The 17,063-nt window shown below is 41.6% G+C and overlaps 1 protein-coding gene across 2 annotated transcripts in view; it reads left to right on the top strand.

Annotated features, from left to right (window-relative positions):
* LOC101874736 (protein FAM107B) overlaps positions 1-15,151 on the top strand; it is a 59,855-nt gene extending 44,704 nt beyond the window's left edge. For both annotated transcript variants that reach the window (XM_005143342.4, XM_031043948.2), the window contains 3 exons: positions 5,582-5,765; positions 9,958-10,111; positions 11,975-15,151. In XM_005143342.4, the coding sequence (XP_005143399.1) occupies positions 5,638-5,765; positions 9,958-10,111; positions 11,975-12,091 (399 nt within the window). In that variant the 5' untranslated portion in view covers positions 5,582-5,637 and the 3' untranslated portion in view covers positions 12,092-15,151. The remainder of the gene's footprint in view (positions 1-5,581; positions 5,766-9,957; positions 10,112-11,974) is intronic.
* Positions 15,152-17,063: the final 1,912 nt, after the last annotated feature.

A 17,063-nucleotide genomic window follows, 5' to 3' on the forward strand; every position in this document is an offset into this window, starting at 1 on the left:
TGAGAAGAGCAAGGCTGGAGCCATAAACAAAAGCCTGTTCAAGGCTTTAAAACTGATGGCCTCCATTTTGTTTGAAGAATGGAAATGTAAGTAATCTGCTAACAGGGTGATAATTCAGTGAGTGATCCCTGTGGCACAGTAGGTACACAATTTTGAGACTGGTGAATCATAGACTCATGGGATGGTTTAAGTTGGAAGGAACCTTAAATCTCCTCCAACTCCCTTCCATGGACAGGGACACCTTCCACTAGAGCAGGTTGCTCTAAGGTGCAGACACCCTTCTGATCTAGAGGCAAAACTCGTAGCTGGGAAGTGGCAGCCTTGCTGAGCAAAGTGTAAGGGGCTGGGAGGAACTGCAGCCACCAGGACCTCTGTGGCCCTCCCCTCTTCCTCCACAGGCAGTCTGGATGGGTTTTGCCATGATTCAAAGCTCATCATCCCTTTCAGCCACAAAAGGCTGTGTGAATAAGAGCCAGACTCCTTGAACAGTGGCTTGAGCATCTTGGCTGGGAAAACTATTTTGTATTCAGTTTTCAGGAACTCTCACTTTGAATGAAAGGTGAACTGTGGGAAGTTATTAATGATATCTATAATCAAGGATTAATCAAGTAAATCGCTGTAGTCAAGAGCCTCTTGCTGCACTGAGAGCATATGGATAGAAATGATAGCGGTGGTGAGCTTTCATGTGCAAACAGCGCTAAGATGGTGCCTGGAAGCACACTCTGCATTTAAGTGGCTCTTTCCTTTCCACCCGTGCTGATGTGAGGTGGTTCTAGTTGTGTAACGTCTGAGCAGAGACACACTGAAGAGTTTTTATTCCAATACCTCTTGAAATCAGAAGGGGGAAAGTAAAACCATATTTCTTCTCAAGGAATGCCTTTGGGTTACTTGTAACACACCACAAGTGTACGCAGTAGTTTAAAGAGCTAAAAATGTAAGTCTTAAAAACCAGTGTTTGATGCTTCACAGCACAGCTCAGAGCAGATGTTGAAGCATTTGTGAGAGTAAAATCAGGAGGTGTTCAGTGTTTGAGCTAATGCTTCTGTGCAAAGTATCAGCTCAAGAATTTATTAGGGCAAAATGGAAATGAAGTGAATATGGCCTTAATGTAACTTCTGGGTCCTGGACTAGGCTGTTATTTTGCTGTTCATTGGTATTTTTAGGCATTTATTTATGTGCCTTTTAAGGGGCCTCAACTCTACCTCTGCTTTCACAGCTGGAAAGAATTGTGGGAATCATTTGAATGGTGAAAATGCCATATATATGTATAATAATCTAAATATATGGTGTCCCATAGGAATTTTTATATGCAGATTCCATATGCAGAGGGTGATTTCTGGTATGAAGAGTACCAGAGAGAAAATAAGTGCAATTCCCTGCATGCCGTATAAACATGAGGGAGGTTTTGGCATGAGCTTCCCTTTCTTGTGGAAGCCATGGCACCCTGTTGTAGCAAAAGCTCTGGCAGCTGCTAAATCCTTACCCTGGTGTTGTTAAGATCTACTTTAGATCTGTTAAAAACACTTGTGGCTGGTTGTAGCTCTCTTTATGCACGTGTTTCCAGCGTTATTACCATTGAGGGACTTTGGCTGAAAAAAAAACCACTATAAATAGATTATAAATGAATAAAGCTGTAAGCAAATGTGGCTGTTGGACACATCCCCCCACATGTAACCCGCGCTTCTGGCACACTGCGGTTCAGTTGCGTCTATTCTGTATGATCAGCTTGCAGGATCTTTTCATTGTCCCTGAATTTTCCTACAATCCAAGAAAAATAAATGGGAGAACTGCAAGCGTTGGTGTTGGATCTCCAAGACTTGAGGTACCAGTATGGTGCTTCTTGATTGCTCTAAGAGCATCTTTGTATCTGAAAGCATTAAACTAGGAGGATACTAGAAGTTATTTTTATAGAGAGCATTTTCTTTGTCTAATGGGATAGTGAAATTGCTTTGCAGTGCTGTTTGAGGAGTTAAAACGCCTCATACATGCAGGACCCACAGTTTATTGTTTCTCAGTGGAAATCCATGTGTACATAAGAAGTGACAGACAAAGTGTGTGAGAGCTACTTGGGCAGGACAAGGTAGGGTAGAGAAATGCTTTTGTGCTGCTTGTGCAGCAGCAGCTAATTCAGGAAATGCACTGGGAAACACCTGCCAGATTAGTGGGTGTATTAAACCTGAGCCAAATTGAGCTCAAACACCCCTGAATCCAAATCTCTTTGTTTTGAAGCAAGGTAATGGGGAAACACAGAGCTGGATTGTGCATTCTCAGTTGATCATGTACCAGCAGATGGTTAAAAGGAGCCTCTCAAATGCTCTGACGGCAGCATATTCCTGCTAAGTGATTTGGATTATTCATCCCACTATTGCACCTTGTGATGATGTGAAAGCAGCTCTATGTGTTGTGACTTTGTGGTGATGAGCACTAGAGACTACTGGAATTTATATTTCTTTAATTGTTATCGCTTGAACATTGATTAAACTTCATTTAAGGACATTTCCAGGGTTCTGTCATCAGGCTTGGCTGGTTTATAGGTGTGAGCCTTAGTCTCACAATGAAACTGGTGCTTTTCTGACAGCTCCATTCCTGTCTGCTACTGGCTTGGTGCATCCTATGTGCCTCAGTTTCCTTCTTATGTGAAAGGTGCCTGTGCTTCTGTAAATGTTTGCTTCAAAAGGGTGTGGGTAGAACTCACACTGTGTAATCATGTTGTTTGTTTATAACCTTACACAGTGACTCTGCAGGACAGAGTCTGTGGCCTCCAGCCAGGCTGAGGTTTGCAAAGGGTGTGAGAGGAGTGAGTGGGAACTGAGTGCCCTGTTTGGCTGGCTCTGTTTGGAAATTCTAGCTGCAATCATTTGCAGCTTAATCACACATGGAAAGCATCGTGAGCTCCCAAGGGAGTTTTATTCATTCAAGTTTGCTGCTAGCAGAGTTCATGTTACATGAGGAAACCAGGATTCCTGACCTCCGTGTTGAATACGTGGTTTTAAAAGCAGAGATGGGGGCAGAAGAAAGCAGAATAAATAGACTTCTTTTTCAGGCCTTGCCAAAAGGGAATCTACAGGCTTCAAAATCTTACATCAAACTTTCTGAGATAGTGATTGAATCAAATAATTTTTCAGGGGCTTATGTTAAAAGCACCCTGCGTTGTTTCTGACAGTGGTAGGGTAATTCTGCGGCTTTCAGCTCTGCCTAGAGCAAACAAGACACATCTTGAAGCAGCAGCAGGTTATTTTCAGATTTACTTTAATGGAGAGCTGTCTGGTAAATGCCTTTTAGAAGACTCACAGCCCCTTCAATGCAACAGAACTCAGTACAGAAAACCAAATATTTACAGAGCACATTTATTTTGGGTGGAGGCTGGATATGTAACATTGGAGTTGGTTTAGCTGTGATAAGCCTGATGTGAACGCTGAGGAAGCATGAATTGTGGCCTTATTTAAAGGAGAAAAGAACTGTAGCTTGTTCATTGTCTGTGGGAAAGAGAATAGACTTCCACATGCTTTTTATTAATGGCATTGTGCTATGTGGTGTATGCTGTGGGTTGGGGTTTTGTTTTTAGCTTCTTACCAAGAAGACAGAGCCAGGCTCTTCACTATGCTGCGTGGCAGGAAGGTGAAAGGCAATGGACCTGTGTTAAAACAAGGGTTTCATATGGGTGTAAAGCACAACTTCACCACGAAGACAGTGAAGCAGGGTTGCCCACAGAGGCTGTGCAGCCTTGGAAGGCTTCAGCGACTTCTTCTGACCTCAGTTTTTCAATGGTCCCTTGTATTTGGTACATGTGGTGGTAGCTAGTTGTTTGATAGAAGCAAGAAAGACTCTGAAGGGGTGATGGGAGAAGTATTTTTATGGCATGAGCCATGTCAGTAAGAGGTTTTTGCCATGTACAGCAATGTGCTTACATAGTTTTGAACTGTGGCCAATTCTTATAGTAGTTTCAGAGGTCACTGGGAGAACCGGCACCCCACAGACTGCAAAAATGCTACAGGAAAACTTGCCTTGAAAACCTAATGCAGAGCCCACCCCCTGAGCAGCTCACATGGGTGTAAGCTGTTCCTCATCACATTTGCTCCATAGAATTCTGGTGTGGGAGATGTAGCTCCAACAAAACACAGTTCACATTATCCATTCAAACAAGGAAGCTGAAAGGGCTATGTCAGCTACATAGACATATTTAAATCCAGAGTGGCTTCCCTGCATCCACTGAAAACTTGGTCCTGTAGTTTTGCTGCTTCATCTGTAAGTGCATACACAGCCCAAGCAGGGTGATGGTGGTTCAGTGTTCATGTACTGAAGTGTTAGTGGAAATCTTTCCACTCTGTTGAGTGGATTTTGAATCAGACCTGAGCAACAATACGAGATTCCTCATGAAAAAAACAATAGGTTAGGGATTGAACTCAGACTGAATTTAGGGTTCAGAGCCTGTGAAGTGAGAGAGGGAGGGAAGGGCTCAAAGAGTGGAGTATAAATTAAAGCACATAGTCAGCTTTTACTGGAAAATACGTGGCAAATTCCAGTGATTCTCTGTACCATATAGTGTGCAGCATTCAGCTGTTCTGCCAGTCAGGCTAATGGAGGTCTCTCGTCTTTTCTTTCGTGTCCCATTGATTCATCTCAGTAAACCTGCGTGCTGTGAGATTGTTTTTTGGGGTCTGTTTGAGGGGCCAGTGTTTCATTAAACTGATAACTGCAGATTTTGCAGTTGTGCACATTTCCACAACAGCAAACAGAGGCAGAATTGCTCTGAATGTGCTTTGTTTTGGATGCTGAGCTTTTCGTAACTGACGCTTTGTCCTCGAAGGGAGTATGAATGGTCACATGGAAAGTATTTGACAACTGTACTTGTCAGCTGTTGATTAAAAGTGTTGTGATTTGGTATATAGATACATTTGCTATAACAGGTTAGCAAAATGCCACATTTCCAGTTGATATAAATCATCAAGACTTCATTGCCTTCAGATCAATGGGTTTTCAGTGAAATATGGCCTATAAAGCAACATCACCCAACTTTATCTCCTCTACCTTTCCACTCCAAACTCTGTCCCTTATCCCAGCAATTGTAGATGTGGTAATTTCCACATGGAACTTTTGCTCAGCACACTACAGTTGAGGACTTATACACAGAAGGTGTTTTTCCCATAGCTGACATGAGACTGATGGCAGAAAATGAGACTTTGTATGGTTTTGGTACATATGTAATATTTACTACAGTCAGTATTTAAAAAGTCTTTGGGGTCTCAGTATTGCTGATCTAAAAAATCCTTCATCTGAGTAAGCTTATTAAAATCAATAGGGTTTCTCACACACTTAACCTGAACTATTTGTCCAGTCCTTCGTAAAGTAGGGGGAATCTGTGTCTGCAAGCCAAGGGATGGGGCTGTTGGAGATGATGTTGGTGTGAAATTGCTGTCTATATGCTATGGATGTTTGCTCTGAGAGCCTTTACTTACTACAGACAAAATTAATCTAGGGAAAGCATAACTGTTACCAGTGTAATATGCTGGTTTTATGTTTTAATGTATTATTAAAAGGCCATTCAGTGCAGATTTACTGGAGCTTTGCCCCTGTTTTACAGATACTGTGAACAAGGATACTGAACTCAAAGATCCATATCCCATTCCAAGAAAGATTATGGCTGAACCAGACTACATAGATGATGACAATCCTGAATTAATTAGGCCTCAGAAATTAATTAATCCTGTGAAGTCATCTCGGAATCATCAGGATCTCCATAGAGAGCTGCTTATGAATCAGAAAAGGTAAGAATCTAAAAACTTATTGTGCTACTCTCCCACCCCAAACACACAGCTTGAGGTTTGGTTTTGTCAAAACGACATTCTACCCAAAACCCAGCAGTTCTTGTTGATTCAGATCTTGTAGATGAAAAGAGTGTAGTTCTTAACTATGGCACTTATTTCTGCTGCAATCTCAGTTGCTCTGCAAAAGCTTGTTGTAAAAGACCTCTCATTCTGGTTTTGTGAATACTCACAAAGGGTCAGTTTCAAGGGGAAGCAGTTCAGTTCTCCCCTATCTCATTTCATATTGGTTACCTGAGCACTGTAATTTGTCTTGAATTCCTAACTTTGACAAAGTATTTGACAGCATTTTGCCATTACCAGCAGGATGATCAAATCTGTGAGTTTCACCATTCCCAGCACACTGAGTTCATGGGGCCATTTTCAAATCAAAGAAATCCAATATTTTGTTTCACTTGAAACTGTTCTCTACTAGCTGATCTTTCTCAGAGTGCAGTATGACAGTCTAGTGCCTGCTCCAATGCTACACAAGTATTTCTTTGTACGCTATGCAAATGCATACAAATGCTGCTTCCATTCTGGGATGGGATGCACAGCTGTTGCTATATTGCTTTTAAAGATGTGAATAACTGGAACTTGATTTCGTCAACTTCAGACACAGGCACTTGGCCCAGAGATAGCTGAAGTTCTCTTATTAAATCTCTTCAGCAATGCAGGACTCACTTAGAAAACATAATAAGAAAACAGCCACCAGACCACACAGTGGAGAAAAAGCCACCAAGCTTGTTGCTGCTCCTCCATTTAAACAGAAACTCACTATGATATAAACCAGAAATTTGGTGTGTAGAAGCCACCCAAAATGGGCTTTCTAAAGGCAAGGGTGTGGGGATCCACAAAACAGAAGGGGAAGAACGGTATTTCAGAGTGCATTTGCTGATCAAGTTGCTGGTAGCAGGCATTCAGGCTTTTTGAGACCCAGGACCTTGAGAAGGGAGAGGAGGAAGCTATTGCTTTGGCTATGCCAGCACAACTGGATTTTTCTATTTGGCAGGAAGAGGCGCATTACACAACTCTTTTCTGGCAGGGTAGGATTTTGAGGGGAGAAGGGGTCTTTTTACTCATGATAGCAAAATCCACATAAAAGCTAAGCTTAGATACTTAACTCTAAAAAAATTGCATACACAATACAACATTTCTTTAGTGATGAAGTAGAAATGTTCTGCAGAATACCAACTGAATTGGAAGAAATTGGCCTTAATAGGTGTTTGTCCTATTTTTCATTAATGGGATTATACATCAAAGTCAGCTCCTAGCACCAAGAAGTTTATAGTCATAGAAAGATAATCGAAGTTTCTCAACTTATGATCTATTTCTAAAGGATGTGGAAGCTGCAATAAATTAAGGCTGTTTTTTTTTCTTCTTCTAAGTTTATGAGAGCATAAAGCACTTTTAAATAGTTATGGAGTTCTTTTCTTGTGGGAGAATATCCTATTACACAGAGGAGTTGAGCAGCCCTCAATACCCTTCTTTTATTGTGAGATTCTGATTAGCTGCAGCTGTTAATTTGAGATTCTTATTTACTGGTGCAGAAATTAAATATGTTGAGGGTTTCCACCGGCAGAAAAACTGGTGTTTTTGAGAAGAGGGGGTTAGTCTTTGTGCCTCATGCCTGTGCACTAGCTCTGATATGAGACTCTCTGGTAATGTAGGCATCAGGCTTATGGTCTGCTTTGTTACTGCAGACTGTCATGTTTATGGAGGACTTAGTGCTTGCTTTTATAGAAATCTGCTTAACAAGCACCTTATTTTATTGTGAAGACTCTGTAGGCACCAGCAGCTTCACTTTTTTGACCAATTGGCTCTAAACAGCCGTTTCTGGATCTTAGAAACATAGAATCAACCAGGTTGGAAAAGGCCTTTAATATCACCAAGTCCAACCTTTACCCCAGCACTGCCAAGGCCACCGCTAACCCATGTCACTGAGGGTCTCATCTACACGGTGTGTGAACACTTCCAGGGATGCTGACTCCACAACTGCTCTGGGCAGCCTGTTTTAATGCGTGACTCCCCTTGCAGTGAAGACATTTTTCCTCATAACCAGCCTAAACTCTCCCTGGCACAGCTCAAGGCCACTTGCTCTTGTCCTGTCACTTGTTACCTGGGAGAAGAGACCAGCCACCTCCTCACTTCATCCTTCTTTCAGGTAGTTGTAGAGAGATATCTTAGAAGATATTAGCCAGTGCTGATCTGATCATTCTCCATGCCTGCTGTGAGCAGTTGAACTGCTGTGGTTATTTACTTGCAGAAATGGTAGGATTTGGGGGAAAAGATCCAGGCAATGGTGCCTCAAGGCACTGGTCATTTACCTTAAGCTGGTTTTACTTAGTAGGAATCTGCTCTGCAGGGTATTGGCCACCTATTTCTTGCTTTTCCTTTTTATATATGGTTGACATTATAGATCTGACTACCAACCCCACTTGATTAGACTGAGAAGTTGTATTTACTTCTGTGGGTCCCCTTTATTACAGCTACAACACATCTAAACCAGCCTTGTGCCTCTGGTTTGTTATGCTGCAATGTTATTGAATAAAAGCAAAAACGAGTAATGTTACTTAGCAGCTTGCCTCTGGTTTGTGGCTGCCTTGAATTGCTAATTGCCAATATGGAAGTTTCCACTGATTCAGCTCTCACTGATCCAGTAGTAATAGTAGTAATACAAAAATCACTCCAGCTTTTCTCTGCCTGACTTAAGTTTTATGTGTTAAAATGTAATTAAAATAGCATGAAACATTAATGTGAATGCGATCTCACAGCTTCTGTTGTTTTCAGGCCACAAGATCTATTATGAGAAAAAGGGAACAGCATTTGGTGTTGCTAAATATTTGATTTTGCTGTCAGGGTATGTACAGGGCTACATGTGTTGAATAATATATGGAGTCATTCATAGATGTCACTGTAAAATGGCATTTTTATGTATTATTGGACATGCTGTCAAATATACATATTATGGAAGAATCAGGCAAACACAGATACACAGCACATAGGGAAGGGTAAAAGTAGCTTTCTGAAAGCTTATTGAGAACCTCTTAAAGTTGAAATAAGAAATGGTTGACGTTAAGCTTGATGCTGGATGTTTTTCCATAATAGTCTTCACGGGAAAGACAACAATAAGGAAGGCACATTTGGGATCTTTCTGCTCTGACTTAAGTGACGCTGACACTTGAATAACAGGGAGAGCTTTGAATCTTCTCATAACGAATTTTGAAGAGATGATAGCATAATGGAGAGAAAAGAACTGGCTTAAATCACAAAAATAAGTAGGAGTGAGTGTGTATCGTTGTGTGTGCCTGAATAAATAAAGTCATGCATCTTCCCAGAGAGTAAGCTTTCTCATTTTAGAGTAGTTGTCTTGGGAAGCAATTTGTGCTGAACGAACTTGAAACATTCACTTGATGTAGTACCTACAGCCTTGTAAGAGGGAGAATCCTCAGCCTTTGTCTGGTCTCCAAGGTGACTGCAATTTTTTCTTCTGGATTTGTGTTGTCTTTAGCCTCTTTTGAGTGTAGCCTGGCAGCTCCCACTGGAAATACCTTCACAAACAGGCATGGGTAAAGCTCTCACACTTACAGGCATGGGTAAAGCTCTCACACTTTCAAGCAAGGGCAGAATCCAGGATTTCCAGGGCAGTGAGACAAAATCCAGAGGGACACCACTTTTTAGTGCTGTCCATGCAAACTTCTCTGGGCATAATACTCTGCTGTAAATACAGTCTCTCCAGGTTATCAGCCAGAAAGAGAACTTCTTTTTTGTCCAAAATTGATTTCTAGCTCTGCTGGTTTTGATTTGTGATGGGATTTTTAATCCACTCATCTAAAATTGAGGGAATAGAGGGAAGACTAAAGAATGAAAGTCAAAATAGTGAATTATACAGGAGAAACACTAGCATGCATATTAAAGCGAAATACCTTCAGGTATAATATGGCTTAAATTCTAGTTTAAGGGGTTGTAGAAACCAGGCAAATGTATGCATGTTTTTTTTTCCTTTCAATTATTAATATTCTAATATATCTAAATAGGCAACTACTAGGCTTTATAAAACCTACCTACACAATCCTATGTGAATTTCTGCTAATTAAACTTGATCTCTTTTTCTACTGTTTCCCTACCACCGCCATTACCCCCATGTAATTTGCAGGGGTCTTGCACCTCAAAACAAACCAGAGCTACAGAAGGTGATGGAGAAAAGGAAACGAGATCAAGTTATTAAACAACAAAAAGAAGAGGAAGCACAAAAGAAGAAATCAGACTTGGAAATAGAGCTACTGAAACGGCAGCAGAAACTGGAGCAGGTAAGATGGGCAGTAACACTACTTCTATTCATCTGCATCTGAGCTACTCACTTTGAGGCTTTCCTTTGTAGACAGGAAAGAAGCAGCAGCCAATTTTTGTCACATTACCTCTGATCAGTATGTTCTATTGATAGATACCAATAGATATCAGATATCTTCTTAGGATGAGTCAAATCACACTCTGTGATTACTTGTTTGTTGTTACTTACTGTACAGGAACTGCATATGGTGTCTACCTTTGGTCAAATGGATCCTGCATGTGTGTGGAGCACTGACCTTATTTGACCACTGAACTGTGATGAACTAGTCAACTTTCTTAGACAAACTATTAAGAGATGATCCACTAAGAATGGCTGTTAGACCATGGTGTTATCAAAACTGGTGGATGCTTAAAGAGTTAAATCAATTGATTCTTTCTCCTGGGTTACATAAGACACTAGGTGACTTTCAAAGATCTTTTGTGGCCTTAAAATGTGTGAGCCCATTGCCCTTTTCAAATAAAGGGGAAGATACTCAGACCCTGGGTAAGGAGATGATGTGGATTAGGGGTTCATTGTGGTGAAACTTACTGCTAGGCACCCGGACAGGCAAATGTGTCTGTACCTCTTAAGGCACCTCCTGTACCTACAAGGAAATACCTCTACAGTAAAACAAGCACCTCATTAGAGAAGTCACTGTGCTGGTGTATTGTTTTGGGTTTTAAATAAATGAATGCTTTAAAACAGTATCTCCTGTTCTTGTCAATGGAAATCAATTAATTGTTGGTTTCAAGTGTGCCATCCTGTCACTTTTCCTTTCTGCTCTTAAGAGCCCAGCTTCAAATGGTTCAGCTTGTGGGAAGATTTGATTTGAAAACTGAGCCATCCAAGAACATATGTAGAGTAGAAAACTCTTTTAGAAGAGGAAAAGCCTGCCCATTGCAAGCAGTGTTGTGACTCTTTAAACAAGATAGAAAGGGCATTCATTGACAATGCAACTCATGGAGGAATGTTGTCATGATTTATTGCAACAAGGCATGTCCCTTCCCAGTGAGCCAGAAACAAAGGAAAGATTATTTAGGTGAGCTCTATGTGGTCCCCATTAATCAGGGAGATCTGTTAAGAAGGAAAAGCCTCTTTGAGGAGCTTTTGTTAGTTTTCTAAAAGGTCATTTCTTCCTTTCTGCCAACTTATCTGCCTTCACTGAGGATTGCTAAGCAATCTGTGTTCTGTGTGATGTGTAAGCCCTGTTCTGTATGGGCACTGCACAGAATAGTACAGTAATATTGTCCAAAGAGTAATTACTCACATGGTAATTTTGAGTGTCTGTATAGGAGCTCCAGCTGGGTTAAAAATGTTGGTGAATGGTCTCTCAAAAATTAACAGTTAAGGGCCAAGGAGGATTTTTGTGTTTTACTATTGCTTTGTATGATAGACAAAACAGATACAGCAAAAGTTCAATACAGAAATCCATACCGAGACACTCAGAAATAAATCCTTCAAGTGTGCTCAGTAGTAGCTGTTGGCATGTGTTCTCCAACAAGGCACATTATTCCTTGTCCTATTATAAAAGCCAGAGATGGGAACTGTTGTTTCTTTAACGAAGATATCCAGGAATGTCTTCCAAAATGGTTCTTCTTGGTTTTGGGCTCAGCTTGCAGAATTTGTTGACATCTAGAATGAGCTAAGGATTTAAAAAGTTCTATGGTTTATGAGAGCAGATACTCCTAAAGAAATAAAACTTTGTCTTTTCCATGATAGGAAGAAAGGAAGCAATTTAAAGAGTTTTGTGTGGCCAGTTCTTGAAACCTTTAGATTTTTTTGTCTTGTATTTCCATGATCTATTTTATATACTTTTGTTTTTCACATATGTTTCTCTTTCAAGCTGGAACTGGAGCAACAGAAGATGCAGGAAGAGCAGGAAAATGCACCTGAATTTGTCAAAGTCAAGGGCAACTTGAGGAGGACGGTCCAGGAAGCAACAGAAGCACCAGACTCCTAGAGCCGGCCCCTGCTAAAAGACTTCCAGCTTTCCTGCAGAGAGAGGCTTTAGCAAGTTGTTTCAGTTTTCCCCCTCAAGAGGGAAAATAACAGCATCCAGCTGACACCTGAAGATGAGATATTTAATTCCTGGGACGTGTGGATTAAAAAGACAGCACCGTAAACAGATCGACTTGCCAAATGCAGTCCTGAGATCAATGGACAAGGAGCCTGTTTGTCAGTTCAAGTGTCATGGACCAGTCTGATGTGCTTACTCAGAGATTTCAACCAGGGATACTAGAAAAACTCCTTCAGTGTTGCACTGCTTTATCTCTTGTGATCCTAGTTTAGTGGAGATACACAGATTATATTTTGCTTTAAAGCAGAACAAAAATCCTCCTGTGATATCTTATGAAGCTTTGCTGTGCAGGTAGATGTGCTCCATCTAGACCTACAGTCTGTGTATATCCTAGAAGATTATGCATTTAGTTGGAATTTCTATCAGATCTGGGGGATATGAGGTATGTTGGTCGCTGCTGCCCATCCCCACTAGGATAGGCAGGTGTGGGCAGGATAAGAATGCTTAAAATTCACCAGCAGTGAAAAGTTAAGCAGCCTTAAAGCCCATTTCTCCCTGTTCAGCTTATAGAATTTGGGCTATGGAAGAGCAGAAAGCTGATGATCCTCTCACCAGGGAGAACCCAGAAGCTGATTTATCTGTCTCCAAGCTTACACCGCTGTGTACAAGCCTGTGCAGTGCTACCTGTGAATTTACCTCTCAATGCAAAATAACCTGTCTTCTACTTTCTGTGTTTTGAAATGCTCCCTAATTTGCTGTTGTGGCCTTTCTCCTCCAGGGACATACTGATCTGAGGACAGTGTTAACATGTTACTTGGTAGTGTTTAAACTCATTTGCTGGAACTGAAATCAGGACACTGATTTGCCATAGAATTATGGAATAGTTATCAGTTCCTGCTCTTTGCTTGCAGGAACTTGTTGCAATTCCTGCAACAGAGCAGTGTTTAAGCCACACCAAACTGATAATTGGAATCTACTGAGGTGGATTTCTTTTTCCTAAAGTAAAGCATAAAATGTAATTCATTCTATCCCAGCCTTTCTTTAGCCTCAAGAAAGAAGGAAAGTGTGTTTACCACTGAGTCTTTGGGTCCAATTCTGTCACTTTCTGCCTTTCCACAAATTGCCCCTGTGACTTGCCATTAAGTTAAATACTGCTCAGCTTGCACAGGGATGGCAGAATCTGATCCTTCATGCTTATGACTACTAGTTATCCAGGAAAGCCTGGGATGAGAAGAGGGGAAGAGATCATTCATGTAGGATTATAGAATTGATTTCTTACCTGGTGTGAATGGGTGCAGATATCTGAGGGGAGAAATCCTCATCTTTCTTGGTTGGCACAGTCGTAGCTGTCACTGAAGCTGTGTTCATCCCTATCACCTGAGGATCTAAACTTAGCCTTTGCCTTAGGATGCTAAACAAAATAATTTCTGCTTTATAATTACATTGGCTATAACTGTTTGAGAACACATTTTGTTGATATCAAGAGTGGCATGTTTGTATTGTAAAGGTGGTGGGGGAGGGTTTGTTGGTTTGTTTCTAGTTCCTTTTCCCTTTTCTGTAAGCATTGGACGATTTAAATCCAATTTTCAGCATAACACTTGGGACAAAATGCTCACAATTAGAAGTGTTTCCTAGATACGGACTTCCATTTGTCAAGATCCAGGTGTTTTTAATGAGGACAGAATCAGATTGAGAGTAAATTGAATTGTGATAAGTGGATTGCCATTGATTTAGACTTGCAGCGTGACTCACGTCTAGAAGATTAAATCTGGTCTACCAGGCTGTACAGATTATGGACATACAACAAGGGCCAAACATAAGACTCTTCCTTGTATTTTCTCTACAAAGGAACACCCTGAGTGCTGCAGGTTCTTCCCCTCTCTTTTCCTTTCTTCTGGAAGGAAAAGAACTTTCTTTCTGGCAGCACAAACACTTGCACTGATTGAGTTTGTTTCATGTTGTTGAGACAGCACTATACACAAGCCTTCCATGCCACGTTAATGTGTTAGCTGCTCCCAGCCTACCAAAATTCATGCCTCTTGCTTTCCACTCCACAATTAACCTTCTGCTCACTATGGAAATGTCTAGAAGTTGATGAGGAAACCCTCCTTTGGCTTGACCAGACCATTTCTCAGCCATTTCCCCTTGATGAACATTGTAACCCTTCCACAAATGCACAGTGAAATAAAGTTGGCATAATCCCAATGGCACCGGAGTTGGTTTGGGATGAGGACCTCTTCTTGGCTTCAGGGAGTGTGTTGGATTGGGCCCTTCAAGGCTGAAGGCATTCTGCTTTCTCTCCATGTTAGCTTGTGATTCAGGGTAGAGTTTCTCTTTCTGAAACACAGGAGGCCAGACAGCTCCCTTGTACATACAGCGTGCAGTAGTTTTTTGTTTTCAGTTGGAATTAATTCTCCATGTGAACAGAACATCAGCGTGTGTATTAGAACATTTTTGAATCCTGCTGATCCTTTAGTCTGGGAATCTCAGCCACCTTCATGTCGGTTCAACAGGTCAAAGCTTGTCTTTAAAGTCAGAATTGGGCTAGAATGGGCAACCCTGCAATGGGTCATCAGCTAGTCACACCACAAGTGTCCTGTGCGGCTGCTCAAGTGAGAAACTGCTTGTCAGTTGAGCGTAAGCAACTCCTGATCTGCCCTTTAGCCATATGGGGTTTGAAGCAATTTGGCAAATACTTCAGTGATTTGAAAATGGCTTACTTACCACTTTGTACTTTTTTAAAACTCTTGCTTTTGATAGTATAGTAGTAAATTTTATAGCATTTTTTGTCTTTAACCTTCTGTTAATATCTGCACTTGTTTGAGTGTACATATATAAATATATATAAATATAAAAAGGGAGCCTTAATGGATTTGTTTTCATAATTTAATATTTTTTGTATTTGCTCTTGTATAATTGTTTTTAACTAAAGGTATGACAAGAATGAGGGTGGAATACTTAGAACCAAAGTTATGCTTAATAAAATCGACTACATGCTTGGCATACGTGGTGGTGTCTGTATGTCCTGCTGCAAACAGAACCTTGGGCACTGCACTGAGATAACCCAGGTTATTTAAACTTCTGCAATATAGGGGGAAAAATAAGATCACGATGACTTTTGGCTCCTTAAAGCTGCATCCATGTGAGTATGAAGAATTATTGGCAGATTAGTTGGCAGAAGCAGCTTGTTGTGTCTCTCAGTCTTTTGACTATTTTTGATGCAGAAAGCTGCTCAGCTAGCACAAGGTGAGGCAGAGCGTGAAGGGAAACTTCTGATGGAATCAAATAACAGGAAATCTTTCCCTATCCTGCTAACTTCATCAGAATGCGTAGAATTCCACCTTGGAATTGTTCGCATTGAAAAAGCGCTGTCCTAAAAGGATGAACCTGGTTGTGGGTTCAGTTCTGCAAAGGCTTTTTGAATTTGGCCGACACTCAAGCCTGTCGTTTTGCTAGGAAAAACCTGAATCAGTAAAAGAAAGTGCATGTGCAAGTGATTAGGGGTTGGGGGCAGATTGCTCATGGTGAACAGCAAAATCTTGTGTCAACAGCAGAGAAAATGAGGAGGAGGAGAAGGAACAAGCCTAGGAGAGGTGTGGGTTTTGTATTCTCCACAGAGATCCTCAGCTCTTAACTAGTGAGCTCTGGTCAGCCAGGGTCAGGTGATGATGGAGGGAGGTGGGGTGAGACAAAGTCGGGAGGAAGGGGAGAACAGCAAATTCAGAACAGATGTCAGGAAATGCTTTTTTCCTTCAGAAAATTCCCAGCATGTGGAATGGGTCCTGGCAGTGCTGCGGATGCAACGGTGCTGGACCCGCTCCAGGAGCTGTCAAACATGGGGGAGGTAAAAAGAACACGAGAGCTAATGAGGGGTGGATTTCTGTGGCCTGTTGGAGACATTGCCCTGCACTCTGCTACCTCAAGCACATCCAAGTGTGTTTTGAATTATCCTTTGATATTTCACTCCAGAAAGCAAGCAGTGAGGGCATGTGATCTGCTTTTGTAGCATGTCCAGTGGAAAACATGATCTCCCTTTTGCGTATTGCTTTGAGCTAATACGTTTTGTCATGTGGCTTTGCAGGGGCTGGTCTGCTGGGGGCTTTGCTTGTGCTTCTGTGGTCGTATGCAGATGGGTTGTGTCATGCTATACCTACATGGGAAGAAGTACCTTGAAGTCCCTTAGATGCTGTTACAGGGTCCATGGATGGCATTCCTAACCTAAAATGAGGAGCATGGCATCCTTCTGATGGCACTTGTGGTGACCAGTTGCACTTAAGAAAACAATGGAGCAAGACAGCTTGAGATAAAACAACTTCAATGTGGTTTCCACAGGTCAAAACTGATGTCTTTGGGGTGAAGAACAGGAAGGCAAGTTAGGTTTTCAAGGCATTACAATAGGAAGAGCATGAACACTTAATGAGATCTGGAGGACGTTCTACTTGGAATCTTTCATCTGTCAGAGTAAAGGTTGGTGGTGCCTTTGTAAATGTTAAAGATGACTCTCCTTGATGGAGGTGATGGAGACTAGGTCCAGAGGAAGTATTTGAGGGTGGTAATACAGCACAGACATCCTGCATCCTGACTCCCATTCCAGTGCTTGTCTTCAACAGCTCATCCCTTGGCATTGCTTTAGACCTAGGTAAAGGCTGCACTGGATCCATCACTGCTTGTGTTGCCTCTCTGAGGTTAGATGGGGTTTGCTTCTGTTTTTCTTTGGGTACCCAGTGGTCCATTTTGCTGAACCTCAGATGTGTTTGAGCTAATCTGCTTTTCAGTATATCCGTGCAGCCAAACCAGCCCTGGGGAGCACAGTTCCCTTCCTTCCTTGGACTCCAAAGAAGCCTGCAATGCCCAACTTGGAGGGAAATGGGGGTTGGTCTCTGCAGTGGTAGTGAGGGAAGGAGATCATAAAGCA

The sequence above is a fragment of the Melopsittacus undulatus genome, chromosome 5, assembly GCF_012275295.1.
Source record: "Melopsittacus undulatus isolate bMelUnd1 chromosome 5, bMelUnd1.mat.Z, whole genome shotgun sequence".
Classification (NCBI taxonomy): Eukaryota; Metazoa; Chordata; class Aves; order Psittaciformes; family Psittaculidae; genus Melopsittacus; species Melopsittacus undulatus.